General features: G+C 52.9%; 2 protein-coding genes across 3 annotated transcripts in view; both read left to right on the top strand.

Moving 5' to 3' along the window:
- The window catches only part of NUP98 (nucleoporin 98 and 96 precursor), a 40,562-nt gene extending 26,695 nt beyond the window's left edge, over window positions 1-13,867 (top strand). For both annotated transcript variants that reach the window (XM_075716650.1, XM_075716641.1), the window contains exons 21-33: window positions 1,641-1,817; window positions 2,907-3,057; window positions 4,332-4,752; window positions 5,587-5,816; window positions 6,125-6,394; window positions 7,039-7,196; window positions 7,428-7,571; window positions 9,133-9,275; window positions 9,846-10,067; window positions 10,999-11,240; window positions 12,064-12,218; window positions 12,689-12,800; window positions 13,407-13,867. In XM_075716650.1, the coding sequence (XP_075572765.1) occupies window positions 1,641-1,817; window positions 2,907-3,057; window positions 4,332-4,752; window positions 5,587-5,816; window positions 6,125-6,394; window positions 7,039-7,196; window positions 7,428-7,571; window positions 9,133-9,275; window positions 9,846-10,067; window positions 10,999-11,240; window positions 12,064-12,218; window positions 12,689-12,800; window positions 13,407-13,624 (2,643 nt within the window). In that variant the 3' untranslated portion in view covers window positions 13,625-13,867. The remainder of the gene's footprint in view (window positions 1-1,640; window positions 1,818-2,906; window positions 3,058-4,331; window positions 4,753-5,586; window positions 5,817-6,124; window positions 6,395-7,038; window positions 7,197-7,427; window positions 7,572-9,132; window positions 9,276-9,845; window positions 10,068-10,998; window positions 11,241-12,063; window positions 12,219-12,688; window positions 12,801-13,406) is intronic.
- A 3,608-nt stretch (window positions 13,868-17,475) lies between these two features.
- Window positions 17,476-20,120, top strand: CHRNA10 (cholinergic receptor nicotinic alpha 10 subunit). The gene is made up of 5 exons (XM_075716697.1): window positions 17,476-17,536; window positions 17,848-17,993; window positions 18,431-18,585; window positions 18,950-19,482; window positions 19,636-20,120. The coding sequence occupies exons 1-5, from the start codon at window positions 17,476-17,478 to the stop codon at window positions 20,118-20,120; spliced, it is 1,380 nt and encodes a 459-aa protein (XP_075572812.1).
- Window positions 20,121-21,783: the final 1,663 nt, after the last annotated feature.

Below are 21,783 nucleotides of genomic sequence, written 5' to 3'. Positions count from 1 at the left end.
TAGCTAAGGCTCTTTCCATGTCTGCCATTAAGTTCTATCTTTACAGACCCCCCCCAGTCTAATTTTATCTGCTTCACCTGATAACCGTCATCGCATTTCTTGGCTGATTCTAATGAGCTCAGAAGCAGCCATTTGAATTTGCTCTTAAATTCCTTAGCATGATTTCCAGTGCACTCTCTGCCACGGTTTCCTTGCTCTTACATATGCATTGCTCCAGAGCATTGCTTCAGCAGCCTGTACGTTGTTGCTTCTGGAAACCAAGTAAGCTGTAAGCATGAATCTTTCGCAGGACACTGGTATCTAAGCAACAGGGGATGGTTAGACTGGAGCAAAACCAGTGCACTGGAGCCCAGGTTTGGGGTTAGAGCCCATCAGGAACCACTTGAAGGCCGTTCAGCTAATGTGGCACAGGCTGATTACTCCTGGGCCAGGCACTTCTTTCAGGTTGGCCTGTTAGCTGCACAATACCAGCAATGCATGGCATTCTCTAGGGTTTTCTGTCCTTTCAGTTTCTGGTAGGAGAGCTGACAAACAGTTGAATGGCTTGCAGTGCTGCGTCGCGCTCTGTGGTTTGGTACGGGCTCGGGGGGCTCTCCGCTGTCACCACAGTCAGCAAGCTGGGCAGAAGGAGAGGTGATGACAGTGGTCAGAGTTCATTTCTGATGTCTGCTCATTGTTTGTACTGGCTGAAGGTTTTCTGGCCCTGCCTGGAGCTGAATACAAGTTGTCTTAAGCAGTTGAAGGTGTGTAGAGGTCACCTCAGGCTCATCACAAAGGTGATATCATGTGATTGCCTTCAGAAAAAATCATAAAATTAATCCTTCCTCCTGTCTTGAACTAGTAGTAGAGATGAGAAATTGAGGTGCTGGTTGGAAGAGAACTACTATATTTAACTTTCGAACTGCTGATGTGCTAGTGATAAGTAGAATATCATTGGAAAAACCCCACAACTTTCCAGTCTGATGACAGTTGTGTCCTGGTTTAAAGAAAACATGCACGCACGCATACTCTGTGACTCGGTCTTACGTGACCTTGAAGAGGCTCATGTCCACTTCAAACTTCATAGAAGTTCTCTGTGGAATATAAACTCAATGTTTTAATTTGTACTACATCACAGCTGGGGAAATGAAGCAGGTATTACAGTGACTCATCTGCTCATCAGCCACCAGTGGTGCCACACATTAATGCTGGAGAATTGCTGCTTTTAAAACTGGTTGCTCAGTCATCTGAAATGTCCCAGGTTGAACTTAGGCGCAGGAAACTTTTCTTTGTCTGATAGCATTTTGAGGGAGAAGGGAAGGAAGGATGCACAAAACGCTCTTCCTTTTTGTTGGTCACATGAAAAACGGAAACCTGAAGAATAGTTTTTTAAACTGAATGGCAGAACTTGGTAAACTTCAGGAGGGCATCACTAAACCATGACTTCTGCTTCACTGTAACTTGCGCTGTTATCTTACAACTCTGAAGAAAATGGGAATGGGTTATATATGTCCATCCCTAAACTTAATGTGGAGTCTTGACACGAGCAAGGGAGTACTCCGCTTCATTTGCCAGGTGATTGTTGAAACTATTAAATACTCTTTCTCGGCAAACTGTTGCAATCTGTTGTTGTCTGACGTGGCCTCTGCATGTGTCCACAGACCCCAGAAGTGGAGCAGCTGGGCAGGGTCGTGGAACTGGACAGCGATATGGCAGACATCACCCAGGAGCCTCCCCAGGAGCCCATTGTAGAAGACAACATGATAGAAGAGCAGGAGGCAGTGCCTGCTTCCACTCACATTGTGTCAACCCTGGGTATCAACCCCCACGTCTTGCAGGTGAGTGTCTTGCAATTTCCCCTCTCGGAAAGAGAGGACTTTAATCACTCTCACTAACTTCTCAGTTTGCCTCCCCAAGGGTACTTACATACCAACTTGTAATGAACTATACATCGCACCTGTAGTATGATTAAAACTTACATGTTGGACTTGCATGTTTCTGTGGTAAACCTTTATAGACATGAAAAGCTTAATGCGGAAATGAAAATCGTCTCAAGGCTAGAATTCAGATGTCCAGATTTTGAAGTGTGGGCAATGTGGTAAGCTAAGCTAATACCTAGACAGGACTGCCTTGGGCCCAGTTTGTGGAAAACAAGGCAACAGGATAACTGGTCTTGATTTGAGTTTTGGTGTTGATGTTATTTGTTTGGTAAAGGATAGTACCTTGAACACTTGTGGACTTCTACCTGTGTTTTTAATTTGTAAGGAAAAAATAGTCCTGGAGTTATTACTTAAGCTGGAAAACAAGTAGATAGAGGTCAGATCTAAGAAAACATGAGTATTTTACGACTCCACACCCCTCCTAACAAGTACTGTGAGACTGATTTAACTAGTACTTTGTAAAAGTTTATCGTCAACTGACAAGCTCCCTTTCGGTTCTCCTGAACTACATGCCTTCGCTGTTACTTGAAATATTTGTGGCACAACTGTATTGTTTGGAATCAGAGAATCGTTTAGGTTGGAAAAGACCTTTAAGATCATCGAGTCCAACCATTAACCTAACACTGCCAAGTCCACCACTAAACCAATTAAGGGGGGAGTAGTAATTAAGTTCATGTTTCCTGGCTTGGCGGCTGGATTATTTTTGAATGAAAGTAAAGCTAGAATAGAATCATTAAGGTTGGAAAGGATCTCTAAGATCATCAGTCCAACCATCAACCCAACACCACCGTGCCCACTAAACCATGGCCCCAAGTGCCACCTCTGCCCATTTTTTGAACCCCTCCAGGGATGGGGACTCCCCCACCTCTCTGGGCAGCCTGGTCCAATGCTTGAATTATCTTGCTTGGGAAAGGAGCCGATTAGATCAGCTAGCTGCTGCTGTGAGAGTGATTACTAATCTGCAGGCTTGATTTATCACCTGTTTAGATTATGAAAGCTTCCTTGCTTGCTGATGAAGATGACCTAGATTTGATCCTGGATCATCCTGGGAAGCAACCTGTAAAAATGGATACTTCTCAAGAGATCTGTTCTCCGAGGCTCCCTATTTCAAAATCACAAGGACAGAAAAGATACTCAGGTATTGTGAGAAACCACATACTGTGTGAAGGAAGAGTTTAACTTGAATATTGACAGGCAAAATCCTATCACTGGCTGAGCGTAAGGCAGAACAGTTGTGCACTGTGGTGGGTTAGCTTTGGCCAGCAGCCAGATGCCCACCCGGCCGCTCTCTCGCTCCCCCTCCTCAACAGGATGGGGGGAGAAAATGGGATGAAAAATAAATGGGGAGATTGTTTTGCTTGTGACAGCAACTGGTAAGCAGACTTGACTTGAGTAAAATCAAGTTATTGCCAGTTAAAACAGGTTTGGGTAGTGAGAAACAAAACCAAAACAACACTTTGCTACCCTGCCCTCCCTTTCCCACGCTTAACTTCCCTCCTTCATTCCTGACTCCTCTACCTCCTCCCCGCCCCAGCGGGGATGGGGAATGGGGAGTTGTGGTCAGTCCATAGCAGTTCCTCTCTGTCACTCCTTCGTTACGTTTTTCCCCTGCTCTCGTGTGAGTTATTTCCCGAGGGCTGCAGGGAAAATACCTGCTCTGGTGCTGGAGCACCTCTTCCCTTCCTCTTTCTCTTGACCTGGTGCTCACACTGCTGTTTTCACTTCTCTTTTTCTGCCTGTGTGGTATTTTCTGCCCTTTTTTAAGTTCTCACAGAGGCACCACCAGCTTCGCTGATTGGTTCAGAGGTGCCACAAACTCCCCTGATGGGCTCAGCTGTGTCCAGCACAGGGCAGCCCCGGTCTCTTCTCACAGAGACCACCCCTGCCCCCCTGCTACCAAAACCTTGCGGTTTACACCCAGTACATCCCGTAACTGGTGATTTCATAGGAATAATACCTCTAATAACAAGCCTGGAGTCGCTTCCTGAATTAAAACAGGCAGACCTGAGATGTTTCTGTGGGGACAGTCCAGCCCTGTTCCTGTTAATAGCAATCGGTGCCTACGTTCTCTGTGAGATGCTTTTGTTCTCATGGTCTAACTATGACAATATCTGTTAAATTAGCGACTTCTTCGGAAACTGCAAATTTTGGGGTGAGACTGTATATGTACTGTTCTGGGTGTAATACCATGTGTTTTTGTTTGGATAATGCAAATCAGGCTGTGCGTGGTGGGTTTTGCGGTGCTCAGTACTGCAAATAATCACGCTTAGTTACACGTTACCATCACAAACCAAGGGCAAACGTTTTCGCTGGCTGCTCAAGTACTAAAATACCTTTAAAATACCAGAAATGTACTGCCTGAAAAGTGAGTACCCCATTCACTTAAGTGTTCTTCCTGCTTCTTCCCTCTAGTTGGTGGGTTGCTGCAGTCAAAGTTTGCTAATGTAATTTTCCAGTCACCGAGTGCTGCTCTGCAAGACTTCAAGGGACCAAGGACTTCAAGCAGTCCCCCTTCTGTTGGCCTTTGGTCGGCGACTTCTCCATTAGCCTTTGCATTCTCTGTGCCACCGTCAGTCCCTGAGGTACAGATGAAAACAGTCGGTGTCCGCAGGCAGCAGGGGCTTGTACCTCTGGAAAAGTCCATCACCTACAGAAAAGGGAAGCTACTGATGGATATGGCACTCTTCATGGGGCGCTCCTTTCGTGTCGGTTGGGGACCCAACTGGACACTTGTCAACTGCGGAGATCAGTTGAGTGGATCAAGTGAAGTGGAAGATCCTCAGTCTGAGTCCATGGAATACAGATTCCTGCCAACTCCTGTTGCTCCAAAATCGTGAGTAGTCGTTTCCTTCAGGACGGTTGTGACGTATTCTCTCTTCACGTTTGAAAGAATCTTGATTGTAGGTCGATACCCTTTTGACATTCAGCTTAATATACATTCTGATATGCAGAAGTGGTGCAAGGTGGAGATTAGCCATGGAGATTTCCTTCAGGTTGCTATTTTATAAAAACCCGTATCTCAAAGAACTGGAATATTGTAGTAAGAGCAGTTATTTTCTTTTTAACAAGTAAACAGCACTGTCATCCAGCAGAAGGTTAAATAGAGAAAGTTCAAAATTGTTGTCCAGGAAGCTTCTAATCTGCTGTTGAATCCCCCTGACGATATCTGCAGTACCTAAGAAATTGCCTGTTTAGCATCTGAGTTCGAATGCCTTCAATTCTGCTTGTGTATGAAGCAGTATACAGACCTTTCCTGGGCGGTGTAACTCCATACTTAAACTTGACTGGCGTACAGCTAGATATTCTGCCATTTAAGTCTTCCAGAAAGCTTGTTCGGTTGATGTTCTCCAGCATATCTGATTTGCTGACAGATGAGGTGCTCTCACAAAATACGCTGGGATATGATAAGGTGTGCTCATAGCATCTTGAGAGCTGGAAGCACCCCGTTCAATGAGGTTTATTTGCCAAAGTCCTGGTTCCGAATCCCAGACTGTGTAACTAGGTTCTCCGTACCTAGCTGTTGACCTTGGATCATATGTCTTACTGTCTTTATGTTAAAATTAGGACAAGCTGCACAATGCAGCTGCTCTGCGACGGGTGCAGTTCACTTGCATGGAGAACAGTTCAGAACATTACTACCTGGTTTTATTTTCTTCTTTTCCTCCAGACTCTCAGAATCCTCTTTCAAGGTTCATGTGGAGAAGCTGAGCTTAGAACAACGGAAGACAGACAGAGACAAACAGCTGTATCTCATCCCTCTGGAGATAAAGCTGAAACACAGCACTGTCCATATGGATGAGCGCTGTCCTCTTCTAGAGCCCAACCCAGGAGTTTCTGCTATTCACGACTATGCTGACTGGGTTAGGAAGGCATCCGAGGATCCTGCTGTGACAGAAAGTGAGTATGGAATAATTCTTTTCACAATGGTGATAGTGAATCTGGAAAACTGTCCAGTTCAGATTAATTTCAGGTTGCATCAGCGGAGTAAATGTGAGTAAAACAGAAAAAATTGACTGTACCTCAGCATTCTTTCTGAAAGCATAAACATGGTTGATTGCATTTGGGGAGCTAATTGACTTGCATCCACTTTAAGGATATCCTTTAAGATATCCTACGAGGTTATGCTTGTAATCTTATATGAGTCCTCTCTAAGTATTCTTCTGTATGTTTTTACTCCTTATGACTAAATAACTTTGTCCTGACAGCTGTTGTGAAGCACTGGCTCTTGACATGGACTTTATGTGAAGCGATTTGGGGGAACCTGAAAGAGTTAGAGGCCAGCTTGGAGGAACCCAGTGAATACATCCTAGCCCTGGAGCGCAGGAAAGCCTTCTCTCGCTGGCTGTCGGAGACTGCTGCAGGACGAATTGAGGAGGAAGTCTCTTTGTCCCGACACGGTAATCACGTAGAGGCTGTGTTCAGCTGCCTTACTGGGAAGAGAATTGGTGAAGCTTGCAGGCTGGCACAGCAGTCAGGTGAGACACTTAAAATCTCTCAGCTTTTTCGGGGGAGGAGGGAGGGAGACGCATAAAGAGAATTTAAACTTTGAGAGCTGATAGTAACTGGCCGCTCTGAGTACGGAGTTTTCCTATGTTGGACAGTAATTAAGATGGGGGCTGGCTTGTCTACTTACTGCTTGCACCTGGTCATATTTACGCTGGCTTACTTGTCGGCTCTCCTAGAGTTAGGAAGTGATGCTGTATTGCATTTGGAACTGGGTTTTTTTGCATAGTATCTCCTTTGAAAGTTTTTTTTTTTTTTAAATTACTGTTATTTTTAATTTAGCTTCTGTTAAGTGCTTTACATTTGTTTTTAAAACATGTATTTTCAGAGCCTAATGGCTAGTTTCATCTTGGTCTTTCATGTCAGCCCAGATCTTAAAACTTTTCCATTCATTTGTCTCCTCTGGGGAGTCTGTCTTTCCCATTCCTTTGTATTCTCCCCCCACCCCCATTCTGGTAGGTGTTTATGGAGTGGTTTATTTCACAAGAAACTGCGCACAAAAACCAATCGTGCAGCTGTAGGCTGATCAAAGGGCCCCTTCACAACTCGGATACAGATAGCTGTGGCCCTGGTAGGTGGGAGGATTTGCCTGATGAGCTGTATTCTCCCGTTCCAGGTGACCACAGGCTTGCTCTGCTCCTCTCCCAGCTGGCTGGTAGCCAGCCCGTTCGGGACCTCCTCACCATGCAGCTGGTGGACTGGCACAGGCTGCAGGCAGACTGCTTCATCCAGGAGGAGAGATTGCGGATCTTTGCCCTGCTTGCAGGAAAGCCTGTAAGTTCTGTTACTCGGCTGTTTCGTCCTTGACTTGGCTTCCCTTTCTTGACAGCAGTACGTTGAGTGCTACAGCTTAAACCACAGCATGTGGTACCCAGCAGGAAAGGAGTACAAGGTGGTGACATGGGGTTTTTTTTTACACTAATGTAACCCCTTACTGTTGCATGCCTTGTATGTACCGACCATTGTGCGATAAGTTTGACTAAACTTAGCAATTTGTTTCTTTAGGTGTGGCAGTTATCGGAGAGAATAAGCATCAACGTGTGCTCGCTGCTGGACTGGAAGCGTTGCATGGCTGTCCACCTCTGGTACCTGCTTCCTCCAACAGCTTCTATTTCCAAGGCACTCGCCATGTACGAGTCAGCGTTTCAGGTAGGTCAGTCAGGCCTGGGTAAAAGGAGATCTTGGTACCATCGAGTGCCTGGTGCTGCACTGAGACTTCTGCGAGCAGTCTCGGAGGTGCTGAGTATGGAATTGCGTAGGGGTTCATTACTTCAGTTGTCACAGCATCGGATTCCTTCACCAGCTTTAATGATGAGTTTTTGCAGCAGTTCGCTTGGATAGGAATGTTCCTTCCCCCACTGGAATGGGAATAAAGCACTGGGGTTGAACCTGTTAGTAATTCTAGTCACTTGAGAAGCTTAGGACCTGATCTTCAGGGTGTTCCGTTAGTGACTTATTTGAAGCATGTCTCTCACTGAGTGTTTCCAGGTGTTTGACAGTCAGACAAAATTAGGAAGATGGGTAGTGCCCAGCAGCAGGAAGGCCATTTGAGCTAGGTAGCCAGTCAGTTTTCCCAACGTGATGATTAATACTCAGCTGCCTGACTTCTAAAATAGTCTTTGCCGAGCCGTACACCGTGTTTGTTACGCTCGCTGTTGCTACAGCAAACGTGGAAGCTGTTCTACAGACCGCGCGTGGCTGCATGCATTATGCAAAGCCTTGTTTGTTCCTCTAGAGCTGTCAGCCTCTCTGTATAGAGAGACAAAGGGTTCTGCTGAAAAAAGTGTTTCATCATTTAACTAAAGATAGTTCAGCCTTTGATCCGTATGCCTAAAGATAGCCCAAGCGCAGCATCAAGTCTAGTAACTTCTAATTGATGCGTGCTTAATGCTGCAGGAATATCTAGTGTTACCTTTGTACGTAGCAGTATAAAGTGTTCATCACTTCAAAATACCAAGCTCTAGTTTTATCATGACTGCAACTGAAGATAATGCTACTAGGTTAGAATGTGGGGGCGGTCTCACTGCAGCCTGGTGATGTGGAGGAAAAGTGGATACAGCTCGTTTCCAGAACTTTGCGTAGGAGGGCTAATAACTGGAAACCAGCAGGACGTGGAGTGCTCTTCCAAACCCAGATCTAGTGTTCTTGCCAGCAGTGAAAATGTCAAGAGGATTTTGGTGACCTGGACTGGTTAGATGGTATGAAAGACAACAGTTCTCCTGCAGTTCAGTGCCCTGCAAAATTGTTCTTGTCGACTGAGTGCATTCAGGGCTCCTCGCTTAGCTGTCCAGACTCTGCAGAGGGAGAGAACTTGCAGGGATGCACCCTCTTTCATCAGTCAGGTCGTATGTGGTTTTCCAGCTATAAAATCATTCAGGAAGACAGGCTGTGTGTATGTGAGAGCTGCCTATACCTCTGCACGGTGGCTTTTAAGAGCTCGGTGTGGGATGAAATTAAGCCTGCCAAAGCATTTTGGGTTTAGGTTTTTTCTTTTTAGCATCATGTTAGTATAGAGTTGCTGTGTAAGTTTTAACTGCAGCTGCAGTAGACTCATAGAATCATTTAGGTTGGAAAAGACCTTTAAGATTGGGTGTACCTTCTACTTTGAAGCAGAAGGCATGCTTGTGAGCCTGCTGAGCTGTGTGGAATTCAGAATGCAGTTTTGTTCAGAGTACTGTCTTTAAACTTACTGTTAAAACTATTTCTTCAGAACACACCAGAGTGTGAAAAATACGCCTGCTGTCCTCTGCCTCCTTACCTAGAAGATTCTGGTTGTGTAGTTGAAGAAGATGATAATATCGGAAGACCTCTGAGAGATGTCTGTTTCCATTTGTTAAAGCTCTACAGTGACAGGTAAATGGGTAAATACTTCAAAAACTATTTGGAAAAATCTTGATCAGTCAGTGACTTGTTGAATTCCCAATCCAGGGGTGTGAAATCAACTTCAGCGTTTACTGAACCATGTAACAGGAGTCAAAATATCCACCTTTCACGTGCACCCTCACAGAATGTGGTGACGCTGTCGCTGCTGGTGATGGTATAGATGATGAAACGTTAGTTTTGGAGCACGATTGTGTTATTTTTTTCTTACGTGGTTTCCGAGTCTGAAGAGTGCAGTAATCTTGCTTCACTGTAGTTGCCTTTGAGAATGAGGCATTGAGAAATCTACAGGAAGAGCATAAACAGAAGAAAAGGTGGTGACAGTCTGGATGCAGACTCAAAAGAGCAGCAAAAGGATTTTAACAGTTGCTCCTATCTTTCTTTTCTTTTAAAAAAAAAACCCCAAAACAAAAACCCACACCCACATAAATCACATGTATAGAATAATTGGAGGTGGATGAAAGGAAAGAACTGAGTAGCACCAATTTCTGATTTTATGTGGACACAATTAGCTATTTATGTTACAAATATTTTTCCCTCTAGGCTCTATGAACTTGAGCAGCTGCTTGATCCCAGGAGCGTAACATCTGACCCTCTGGACTATCGTCTGAGTTGGCACCTGTGGGAAGTGCTCAGGGCCCTGAATTACAGCCATCTATGCAAGCAGAGTCAAGGAGTGCTGAATGCCAGCTACGCTGCCCAGCTTGAGAGCGAAGGGCTTTGGGAATGGGCTGTTTTTATACTGCTGCACGAGACTGATAGACAGTGAGTCAAAGAATTTTTTAGGTTTTTTTTTTTTTTTCCTTGAAAATGTGGTCTCTTGTTTTATAGACCTGCTATGTATACAGTAATTATCATGGCTTCTCTCACGCTAAACTGGAACTGCAGGGCTGGAGAACTTCATACCACTCGTAAAAACTGTGTGCTGGGATTACAGAGTGGCATGAATAATTCTGCTTGGTTAAATGTCTTGTTATATGTTAAATACCACTGTATTATAATGACTGTAACTCCTGAACTCCTATAGAAGCAGATCTTGTAGTCACTTTGGTATCCTGATGCTGTGTATCTTGTCTCTGGCTTGGCAAACTTACTGTGTTCAAAACTTGTCCTGAAAAATGTCGTTAAAGCAAATTATTGTAACTGTTCCCATTGGAGCTGAACAGAAGCAAGTGTGTTTGAAAGGAAAGCTTGGGAATTGCCAAAATGCATGTTTTGCTTTTGTTGCGACATGCATACTTAACAAAAAATTATCTTGAACTTGTAGATAATGCATCTTCTGCGGAAAGGTGTCTTTGCTGTTAATGTTTACAGCTACCATTAATACATTGCAATAGAATTCTTTTCCAACTGATAACTTCAAACAGAGCCTGTATATTACTTTTAGGGGCCTGGATCATACTTAAATGTTTTTAAGCAAAACACTAGCAATGACTTCTTTTAGTGGCCAACCTGTGCTGAAGGAATTCAACTGATTTTAGAACTTTTCTTAATATCCTGCAGTAAGACTGTTCAAGGCCCGGCGAGGCTGGCTTTTGCCATCTGTTATGCCTGTGCCTCTGCCGTCGCCAATAAGTATAACGCAGTTCACTGCTGCCTCGTTCAGTCCTCAGCTGCCTGTATTGAAGTGTATCTTCTGGTGGAGTGGTATGAAGGGTTGCTTGTTGGAATAACACCTTGTCCTCTCTTTCCCCAGCATACGGGAGAAGGCGGTGCGTGAACTCTTAAATCGGCATTGTGTTCTCTCCGAGACACCAGAGTCTTGGGACAAGGAGACTTTCCTGACGCAGAGGCTCTGCGTCCCCCCGGAGTGGATTCATGAAGCAAAGGCAGTTCGAGCAAGGATGGAGGGTGACAAGCATAAAGAAGCCCTCTTCTTGTTCAAGGCTGGGCACTGGAACCAGTGTCACAAGCTGGTTGTCAGGCACTTAGCCTCAGGTGAGTCTGCTCTCCTAACTTTTTTTTTCCATTCCGTCCTTTGAACAGCACACATAAACATAGTAGGAACAAAAGTCATTGGGTGTTCAATAATGTGGGCTGTGTTTCTAGCAACAGGGTTGGTAGAGAGTGGCTGGCTGTTTCAAAATAGCTCTCACTTGATACCTGGCGTGATGATGATTCACTGCAAACACGTGAGAAGGGCAGTGCTTAACCTTCTGCACATAGAATATAGAATCAGAGAATCGTTTAGGTTGGAGAAGACCTTTAAGATCAAGTCCAACCATTAACCTACACTACCAAGTCCACCACTAAACCAATTAAGGGGAGAGCAATAATTAATTTTATGTTTCCTGGCCTGGTGGCTGGATTATTTTTTTTGATGAAAGTAAAACTAGAATAGAATCACTAAGGTTGGAAAGGACCTCTAAGATCATCAGTCCAGCCATCAACCCAACACCCCCATGCCCACTAAACCACGTCCCAAAGTGCCACGTCTGCCCGTGTTTTGAACCCCTCCAGGGATGGGGACTCCCCCACCTCTGCCTTCCTGTGCCAGAGGTGCCTCGGGGAACAAGGGCAGCGGTAGCATTCCTGGAGCCCCAATCCTGTGGGTGTCCCTACTTTTGGAAATGGGGCAGGCTTAGACTCACCTTTTGTAGGTCATAGATCAAGTAAGTGCTTCTGGCCATGGCTGATAGTGTCGAGGAATTACAAAAGTGCCTGAGAGTACGGTCCATCAGTTGCTTTTTCTTTAACAGTCAATGTTGCTGAGTTGTAAGAAACCCTTTTGCTCCGTTACCAATGTGCTTGTTCTCTTTAGACGCTATTATTAATGAAAACTACAAGTACCTGAAAGGATTCCTGGAAGATCTTGCCCCTCCAGAGCGTAGCGCACTCATCCAGGACTGGGAGATGGCGGGGCTGGTCTACCTAGATTACATCCGCGTTATTGAGATGCTTGATAGGATTCAACAGGTAATGAACTAAAACAATTGTGGGGTATTTTTCCTACAGTTTGGAAGCTCATACGGAGTCTCACTTTTAGAATAACCTTTTACTCAGCGTTCAGTGTTAATGTTCCCCTTCGGTAGACACTAGCAAACAGAATGTGGTGCATCTCTGAAAATACAGAGAGATTTGGTAGATACTGTCAAAATAAGATGTGGGCTCCGCCCTGCAAACGTGCTCTGCGTAGCATGGCAGTGAGGTAGGTGAAGGAGAAGGAACAAAACCAGCAGTTAGCTGGGAGTCTGCGTGCGAGTCCCCTCTGATTCGGTTCCAGACTTCCCATTTCCCCCACTTCAGGTGTTAACTTCCAACAGGTTTTTAGCGTAGATTGTCTTCTGTTGGATAGATCTGGCTTAGAGCGAACTCGGGCAGTGTGTGAGCGATTCTGCTGAAAGGCTTTGGATGACTCGGAGGCTGACTCTCTCGTTTGCTTTCAGCTGGATTGTTCCACCTACGAGCTGGAGCGGTTACATACCAAAGTGACGTCGCTGTGCAACAGGATAGAGCAGATCCAGTGCCACAACGCCAAGGACCGCCTGGCTCAGTCAGGTACGGTGACGTCGGTATCTCGCGGCCCGCGGCGAAAGCCAACCTTACAGCCTCGCCCAGCTAGTACCGGCTGTCACCTGGGCGGCCAGTGTGTCTGTCCCTGTGCCGAGGAGGAAAGCTGTTGGTGAGAGGAGCCCTGTGGTGCTCCGGTAGTTACCGTACCTGCAGCTATCGCTTGTCACTTCAGGCAGTTTTTGGTGCCTCATTGCTGTGGCATCCAGCGTCTGGTCTCTTACAGCTGCCTCCTGATAAGCTGTAAGGTGTCTTGTCCGTACTTAGTTTTCCAGCCAAGTAAAGCCAAATAAAGCATGAGCGTACTTGGAGAAAACAGCCTGGTCTAAGGAATAAGGCCAATTTTTTATTATACTCATAGAGGAAGTCGGTATGGAGAGAGATTCCCTGCTGGAGCTGAGAAAAGGCCAGGTCACACTAGGGCATGGTTCCACCAAGCCAGCCAAATGCCTTTGCTCCAAAATTTCCTGTCGAGTCGCTGTTCAAGTTCACCCCTCTGCAGGGTGAGCTCCGAAGTGCTCACGTGCTACCTCCCGCTCCGGAGCGCGGTGTTGGAGCATGCGGAAAAACGCTCCTTTTCCCTGTTTTTTCCAGATATGGCCAAGTGCGTCGCTAACCTGCTGCGGGTGGTCCTCAGCCTGCAGCACGCCACGGAGCCCATCTCCGACTCCACGCCTGACGTGCAGCGCGTCCCTCTTCGCCTGCTCGCTCCCCACATTGGACGGCTGCCCATGCCGGAGGACTATGCCTTGGAGGAGCTCCGCAGCCTCACCCAGTCTTACCTACGGGAGCTGACAGTAGTGACTCACTGAGGAAGAATCCGTTCCACCGATAGACAGTTTGTACCGTTTGTTAACCCTTGCCCTTGTTCTGAGGGTGAACAACCTCTCCAGCCACGCAGGTTTTTCCATAGAGGTGTAAAAACGGCTTTAGTACGTGGGCTAACGCAGGAAGTTCTGTAACCTGGGGGAGCGTTGAGACCGGTTGGACCTTTGCTGGCTGGCACCCTCAACCACACGACATTTTCCTAGAATCAATAAAGCACCTCTTGGTGAGCCTGTCTGCAGGTGAGATTGTACCTGTGGAGGGGGGCACGGTCTGGGCTTCTTCTCCTGGCAGATCCTTTTCACTCCTTTCGTTGCAGCGCAGAGGATGGCGAAGCGAGTTCTGGGACAGTTTTCCGTGGGCAGGCTCCCGCTTCGGTGGGACTGCGCGTGGTAAACCGATGAACCTTGGGCACCCAAACTGACCACGGATAAGCTTTAACTGGGGCTTTATGTTAAAAGTTTGCTCTGGGTGGGTGGGTGGGTGGGTGGGGAGAAGAAACTAAGTTCAGAAGTGTCTTTTCCCGCGTTTCTCTTGCGAATTTGGAGACCTGCGAACGTGGTGTTTCTCTCATTTCTCCGTCTCCAAAAGCAAGCTACTTCCCTGACTCGGGAGGAGGGGAGGTGACACCCGTGTGTGTGCCTTATGGCGAGCTCTGCGCCGTGCAGGCCTCCAAGGACGGACACCTCCCGGGTCCCGCACGTAGTAAAACGCAGGAGCTTGTCCTAATAGCTGCCGCATTCCCAGCACGCCGGGCTCCTGACGGAAGGAGCCAATTCTGCGCCGAAAGCAAAACTGCCAAAAGAGCTCACCTGCCCGAGGAGCGGCGTGGCCCGGCTGCCCAGGCGCTTCGGACTTGGATGGCGGAATTCCGCCGCCGCACGCAGGACAGCTGCCCGTGTAGGTCGGGGCACCCGTGGGTGCTCGGCAGCCCCTCGGCCAGCGTGTTGCGGTGTGGCACGCGCTGTCGTCTCTGTGTTTGCTGCGTAGCTGGGTCGCATCGAGCGTAGCCGCCGTCCAGCGTTGGGACATCCCGCAAGCGAAGAGCTGACCGTGTCAATGTGCTCCGGTGTCTACAGTCTTTACTCTTACCGTGTTTAGAAACCAACTATTTTTGGAAGAAGGAAAAAAGAAGAAAAAAAAAAAGCTGTCTCTGGGTGTGCTCTGATTTCAGGGTTCCTGCAGTGGCACCTCCTGCCGCAGCCAGCCACTGCTCGTGGTGCCCAGCAGCTTCCAGCCCGCCTGGTGCCGCTGCGCCTTGGCGCGTCGAAGGTCTTTATGCATGAGGATTATGTAGAGGTTTTTATTAAAAAAAAAAAAAAAAAAAAAAAAAGAAAGAAAAAAAGTATAAATAAATGATCTAGATTATTTTCCTGTCTTTTTGAAAACAGCAAATAAAATGTTTATAGTATTCCCACGGTTTCCTTTGCTTTTTAAGGAAGATCTTGGTTTCGTAGGTGCGCGCATCCCTTGGCTTGTCGCACCGGGGCTGGCTCGGGCGGTGGCACGGTGTGCGCGGCGATGGCGCTGGGAAAGCTGAAGTCGTCCCCGTGGAGCTGGATCTGTCGCGGGCTGCGAAGAGCAATGGCGAAGGCGTTCACATCGGTGCTGCCAGACTAGGGAAGAGGTGGGGTCAGTGGAAGGGGAATGGGGGACAAAGGACGCAGAAAAGGGACCGGACGTCGTCGTCATCTCGGTCTTCACTGGTAACAGCGGCCTTCGTCAGCCTCGGGTCCCTGAGAGCAGTAGGAAAGGTCGGAGCGAGGAAGACTCGCGTTGGCGGCGATGAGGCTGGGGCAGGGGGATTTTGGGGGAAAAAAAGCGAGGGATGGTCCAGGTTACAGCTTCGTGGCGAACAGAGGGGAGCCCTTTTCCATACGGCACAGACTTGTTTCAGGCTGAAAACTCTGCCTGTGCGCGCTCTAAAAGGGGTTAAATAAAGCGCAGATCGATAGCCTCGGCTGGGCCCGCATCCAGCGCTCTGCTCCCTAAAGTGGGGTGAGGCTGGGCGGCCACTTCTGGAGACGGAGCCGGGGGCACGAAACGCAGCGGTGATTCGCGTCTCCTCGCCCACGCTGCCCTGCTGTGCCGTGCCACCGTTGCCGCGCGTTGAACGCGACACCAGCCGCGCTGCGAGCCGGGTCACTCTGCCTTTGCCTCCTTCCATTACCGTAATTGCCTCCCTGCAAAGCCAGCTGCTGCCCTGGGCTGGAGGAGCAGCGCGGCTGGCACGTCGGCTTGGGGATGAATAATTCACGGCTTGGAAACAAAACCTCCAGCCTTAAAACTGATCGGCGCGCTGCTTGGCATCTGGTGCCGGGGAGCGGGAGTCGGCGGGCTCCCCATGGCTCGAGCCAGGGAGACGCTCCAGCACCCCTGCAGCAGCGACCTCTCTGCCGCTTGCTGCTGTCTCCTGGGTCACGTCCCTTGACCTCCCAGGGTTTTGGTCTCACCCAATGGGAATAATCTTCCTCTTCCCCTTCCTCCCTCTTCTACCGAGTCCGGAGAAGCAGGGGCACGGATGTCCCTTGCCGTGCTTGGCGCTCGCTCCGACCTGGGGCCCGCAGCATCTGCCCGCTGCCATGGCCTCGGCGTGCTTCAGGCCCCATACTTGGCCGGGACCCGCCTGAGGCCAAGGTGCTGTTCTCCCTTTCAGCTCCCGTGTTTCCTTTTCCAGCTTGCTCTGGGCAAGATTGCGGGGAGCGACTCACCCTCCCTGCAGCCCCCCAAGCGCACAAAGCCGCCGGCCGGGAGCGAAGCTGCAGGCAGCTCCGGGCGGGCAGGAGTGCGCAGTGCCAGGCAACGCAGCGAGGAGCGACCTCGTCCCTGCCTGCTTGTCCTGGTTTTGGCTGGGATAGAGTTAATTTTCTTCCCAGTAGCAGGCATAGTGCTGTGTTTTGCATTTAGGGTGAGAAGAATGCTGATAACGCCCTGATGCTGTAGTTGTTGCTGAGCAGTGCTGACACCAGGCAAGGACTTTTCAGCTTCCCAGGCTCTGCCAGGGGCACAGGAAGCTGGGAGGGGGCAGAGCCAGGACAGCTGCCCCCAGCTGCCCAAAGGGCCATTCCATACCATACGGCGTCATGCTCAGTCTATAAGCCGCGGGGAGTTGGCCGTGGGGAGCGATCACTGCTCGGGGACTGGCTGGGCATGGGTCGGCGGGTGGTGAGCGATTGCATTGGGCATCACTTGCTTTGTACATTATTATTACTATTATTCTGTTTTTATTATTATCATTACCATTTTACTTTATTTCAATTACTAAACTGTTCTTATCTCAGCCCAGGAGTGTTTCTCACTCTTACTCCTCCGATTCTCTCCCCCATCCCACCGGGGCAGTGGGAGCGAGCGGCCGCGTGGTGCTGAGCTGCTGCCTGGGGCTGAACCCCGACACCGCTCCATCCCACCGCCTGGTCCCGTCACTGTGCTCCTGGCCCCGAGCTGCCCGGAGCAGGCAGAGAAGGGGCTGCCCACTGGTGCGGCCGCGAGGGTCTCGCGGCAGCGAAGGTTTGGGGTTGTGCGTGGCTGCTGGCAGGCAGAGCCTTCCCCGGGCTTGGGCAGCCGGCGGGCAGCCGACAGGCAGCGTGTCGCTGCTGGCAGCACCTCAGCACCCAGAGCTGACCCAAAGGGGCTCAGCTGCACCCAAACCCCCTCCCAGTCCCCAGCCAAGCCCCCTTGGGTGTCGCTCGCCCTTGCCCCCCGCTGCAGGGCTCGCTGCACACAGACTGTCACTCCCTGGGGGGCCATGCCCGCCCCGTCCCAGCCCTGACGTCACCTTGCAGGTGGCACAGCCCCCCCCGTGTCCCCCGGGACCAGCGCGGGGCGGGAGCGTGGCAGGATGGAGCCCGGCGCTCGCCCGCTGCTCGCCCTCTGCCTCGCCGGCTGCCTCCTGGCCCCGGGTAAGTGGCAGAGGGGGCGGCGAGGGGTGCTGACCCCCACCCAGCCCTGGGCGTGGGGAGAGGGCCCCCGGCCCCCGCGAGCGGCAGCGTCCCTGCACGTTGGGCACCCCTGCATGGGGGACGGGGTCAGCGGGAAGCGGGGGCTTGGGCTGGTGGTGGGCAGGGTTGGGGGTCCCGGCGTGCTCCCCCACCTTGCTCAGCTGCCAGTGGGTCCCCGCGGCCGGGTCCTGGGGGGTCCCTGGGGAGGGGTCTGGCTGCACCCCCAGCACTCGCTGCCGCGGCCCCTCCAGCCCCGATCTGGGTCCCCGCAGGCTGCCGGGGGGCACAGGGCAGGTTCGCCTACAAGCTGCTCCACGACCTCTTTGCCAACTACTCCAGTGCCCTGCGCCCCGTGGATGACACGGACCAGGCGCTCAACGTCACCCTCCAGGTCACCCTCTCCCAGATCATCGACATGGTGAGTGGCTGGGCATGGCACCGGCACCGGCACGGGCATCGGCACCAGCAGCCCAGCCAAAACGAGACCGTCCTCGTCACACCCCTGGCCGCTGCTTAGCCGGGCTCTGCTCTCCCCCCTCGATGCAGAGCTGATGCTCACCCCTTGAAACCAGCCCAGACCCCTCAAAACCAGCCCCGCTGCACCCCAACTCAGCTCTGACCACTTGAAGCCAGCTCGGACACCCCCCAAAACCAGCACAGCCCCACCCCAACATGAGCTTGGACCACTTGAAACCAGCTCGGACATCTCCAACCTCCCAAAACCAGCGCAACCCCCCCGCCTTGAAGGCAGCGCAGCCCCTCGGGACCCTTGCAGAGGCTGCCGGGCCGGGGGATGAGGGGGACAGCAGGCAGCACCGGGGTCTGTCCCCCGCGCCCACCCTCTCCCCTCGGCAGGACGAGAGGAACCAGGTCCTCACCTCCTACCTGTGGGTCCGCCAGGCCTGGCTGGACGCCCACCTCACCTGGGACAAGGACGCCTACGACGGCATCGACAGCATCCGCGTCCCCGGCAGCTACGTCTGGCGGCCGGACATCATCCTCTACAACAAGTGGGTCGTGCTCGGCCCCCGCCACGCTGCTCCCGGAGCCGGGGGGCTCAGGCTGGGGCTGGGGGTGGGGCTGCACGGGGTATTGCCAACCTCGGGGCGGCACGGCTGCGTGAGCAGGGGGGTCCTGCTGTGGGTTACACAGGGAGGTAGTCACCTCGATTGGGTGACAACGGGGGCAAGGGGGCTGGCAGCTGGGATGTGCCGCCATGGGGGTGGCCGGGGGCACCGAGCCCCCTTTTTGGGGGCCAAGGTGAGGCGGGGAGGGGACGCGGCGTTGGGGGCAGGCGCTTGGCCCCGGCCCCACAGCCCCTCACCCAGCGCGAGGCTCGGGGCCATCCCGGCCCCACGGCCATCCCTCCCCCAGCGCCGATGACCGCTTCGGCGGCTCGATGGAGACCAACGTGGTGCTGCGCTCCAACGGGCACATCATGTGGGACTCGCCCGCCATCACCAAGAGCTCCTGCAAGGTGGACGTCTCCTACTTCCCCTTCGACGGGCAGCGGTGCCGCCTCACCTTCGGCTCCTGGACTTACAACGGGAACCAGATCGACCTCCACAACCAGCTGGATGCCGGGGACCTGACGGACTTCGTGGAGAACGTGGAGTGGGAGGTGCTGGGCATGCCTGCCACGAGGAACGTCGTCACCTACGGCTGCTGCTCCGAGCCCTACCCCGACGTCACCTACACCTTGCTCCTCCGCCGCCGTGCCTCCTTCTACATCTTCAACCTGCTCCTGCCCTGCGTCATGGTCTCCTTCCTGGCGCCCCTTGGCTTCTACCTGCCAGCCGACTCGGGGGAGAAGGTCTCACTGGGGGTGACGGTGCTGCTGGCCCTCACTGTCTTCCAGCTGCTGGTGGCGGAGAGCATGCCACCCTCGGAGAGTGTCCCGCTCATTGGTGAGCCTCAACGGCACCCAGGACCCTCCCATGGGACCGGGGCATCTGCACCGGGGTGATGGGCAGCACCCACGCCGGGGGGCCGCGGCGCGGGGATGGGGGTGCAGGTTCCTACCCCCTCTGCCACGGCGTCACCGCCCGTTGCCCACGCAGGGAAGTACTACATTGCCACCATGACCATGATCACGGCCTCCACTGCGCTGACCATCTTCATCATGAACGTCCACCACTGCGGCCCGGGGGCCCGGCCCGTGCCCCCCTGGGCCAGGCGGCTCATCCTCCACCACATGGCCCGGCTCTGCTGCGTCTACGAGGTGGGCGAGAGCTGCAAGAGCCCCCGGCGGGCACCGGGCAGGCGGGCGGGCAGGGGGGACGCTGGCGTGCTGGGGGAGAGACCCAGGGAAGGGGAGGTGGGAGCCGAGGCGGGCGCCTGCCCCCGGGACCGCTGCCTGTGCCACCATGACGGCCTGCTGAGGAACGTTGGCTACATCGCCGGCTGCTTCCGGCGCCACCGAGCCGCCCAGCGCTGGACCAGCGAGTGGAAGAAGGTGGCCAAGGTGATGGACCGCTTCTTTATGTGGGTCTTCTTCCTCATGGTCTTCCTCATGAGCGTGCTGGTCCTGGGCAAAGCTGCCTGATGACCCCGCGGACCCACTGCCCCAATGCACCCCCTGCCCATGACCCCCCCAGGGACGGCGGTGGCCGCGGGTACCCCATGAGGGTGGCTCATGCAAAACACTCCCGGGTCCCCCACGAAGCTGCAGGGTGGGAGCTTCACCAGCACCAGGGGAGAGGAGCCCGGCAGCAGGGCCACCGCGGCTGCAGGGCTGAGGGGTCCTGGCCCCCCGGGTGGCTGCGCCAGGGCCTGCGCCCAAAGTGCCCCCATTGCACCCTGCGCCCGAGAAATCCAACAAACTGGAAATAAACCCTGGAGCATGCGTCCTCCCTCTCCTGCCTCGGGCTGGGGGCGTCCTGGGGTCTCACTGCTCCGGGAAGGGCTGCGGCACCAGCCACCGGCACCAGCCACCGTGGGCTGGGGGTGGGCAGCAAAGAGGTGTGGGACCCTCAGGGACCCTTCTCTCCATGGGACCATGCCCGGTCCTCGCAGCCCCATCCGGAGCTCCGCAGTGGAGGGAGGGCTGGGCAGAGCCATCCCCTGCGTGGATGCGGATGTTTGTATAGATACAAAGATCTACGTAAGCACACGCAGATACTGCCACGTGGGCACTGCTGGCTGCCCGAGCCCCCCCAGTTATTGGTGCAGCTCAGGGGTATCACATCACCCCAAAACCACCCATGAATCCCTGCAGCACCCCAAGCTGCGGCTACTGCTCCCGGTGATGCCGGCCACCTCCCACCCGCTCCCGCGTCCTCACCCGCGCCTGCCGCCCTGCCCAGCTGGGGGCTGGGTCCCCTGCAGCCCCCTGAGACACCGCTCCAGCGCCTGGCAGCCCCGGTGAGGGTCCCGAAGGAGCGGGGAAGCTCCCACCCTGTCCCCTCTGGGCACTGGCTGGGGCGAGGATGGCGCCTGGGAGGGATCTGCGCCTCGACGCCTTCCAGGATAAACACGCGGAGCTCCCCGCGGGAAGGGGCGCGGGTCCCAGCGGGAGCGCTGGAGCTGCTGCCCACCCCAGGCAGGGTGGGTCGGTCCCAGGGTCCGTCAGTGACCGCTCAGCCCAGCCCGTGGAAGCCGCTGTCCCGTGGTGGAGACCCCGCGGCAGTGTCCATCCCCAAGGACCCACGTGTCACCACGGCACGGCGTGGCATGGCACGGCGTGACACAGCACGGCACGCTTTGAGGTTCAGAGCCAAAATGGGACCACGGGGCCAAGGCAGAAGCTGATGGCAGCGGGGGAGGCAACCCACAGACAGGGCCCTGGCCTCACTGCCGAGAAGTGAAACCCCAAAACCACATCACAGCCGTGCAGGAGACCACCAAACCACGGGGTACGGCACCCGCTGCCACCCTGAGCAGCACCGGTGCTGCCGTGCCCCTGGCACCCTTCCCTCCCTGCTCCCCGGAGGCTCCTCGGCCACTATTTGGAGGACCCATGGGGGTGGGGGGGGGGGGGGGGGGGGGGCAGATCTCCCCTTGGGCAGGGGGCTGGGTTGGGGCAGCACCGAAGTCTCTCCCGGCTCCGTTTTGGGGGGCAAAAGCCCAGCAGGTGCGGAGCCCCAAAAGCTGGCAGGAGCCCAGGGCCGGGCCTGGCCCCAGAGCCCCAGCAGGGAGTGGAGAAGCCGGGGGCAGACAGGACGCTGCATCTAAAGGTGGGGCGGCCACGGCACCCCCGGGTTCTCCTC

The sequence above is a fragment of the Pelecanus crispus genome, chromosome 1 (genome assembly GCF_030463565.1).
Source record: "Pelecanus crispus isolate bPelCri1 chromosome 1, bPelCri1.pri, whole genome shotgun sequence".
Lineage (NCBI taxonomy): Eukaryota > Metazoa > Chordata > Aves > Pelecaniformes > Pelecanidae > Pelecanus > Pelecanus crispus.
Note: the sequence above shows the minus strand (reverse complement) of the source record. Positions and strands in the feature narration are given on the sequence as shown.

Coding starts and splice junctions, on each gene's coding strand:
- CHRNA10 (XM_075716697.1), top strand. CDS start 17,476: ATGGAGCCCGGCGCTCGCCCGCTGCTCGCCCTCTGCCTCGCCGGCTGC. Junction 17,537..17,847: donor CGGCTGCCTCCTGGCCCCGG/GTAAGTGGCAGA, acceptor GGGTCCCCGCAG/GCTGCCGGGGGGCACAGGGC. Junction 19,483..19,635: donor GGAGAGTGTCCCGCTCATTG/GTGAGCCTCAAC, acceptor TTGCCCACGCAG/GGAAGTACTACATTGCCACC.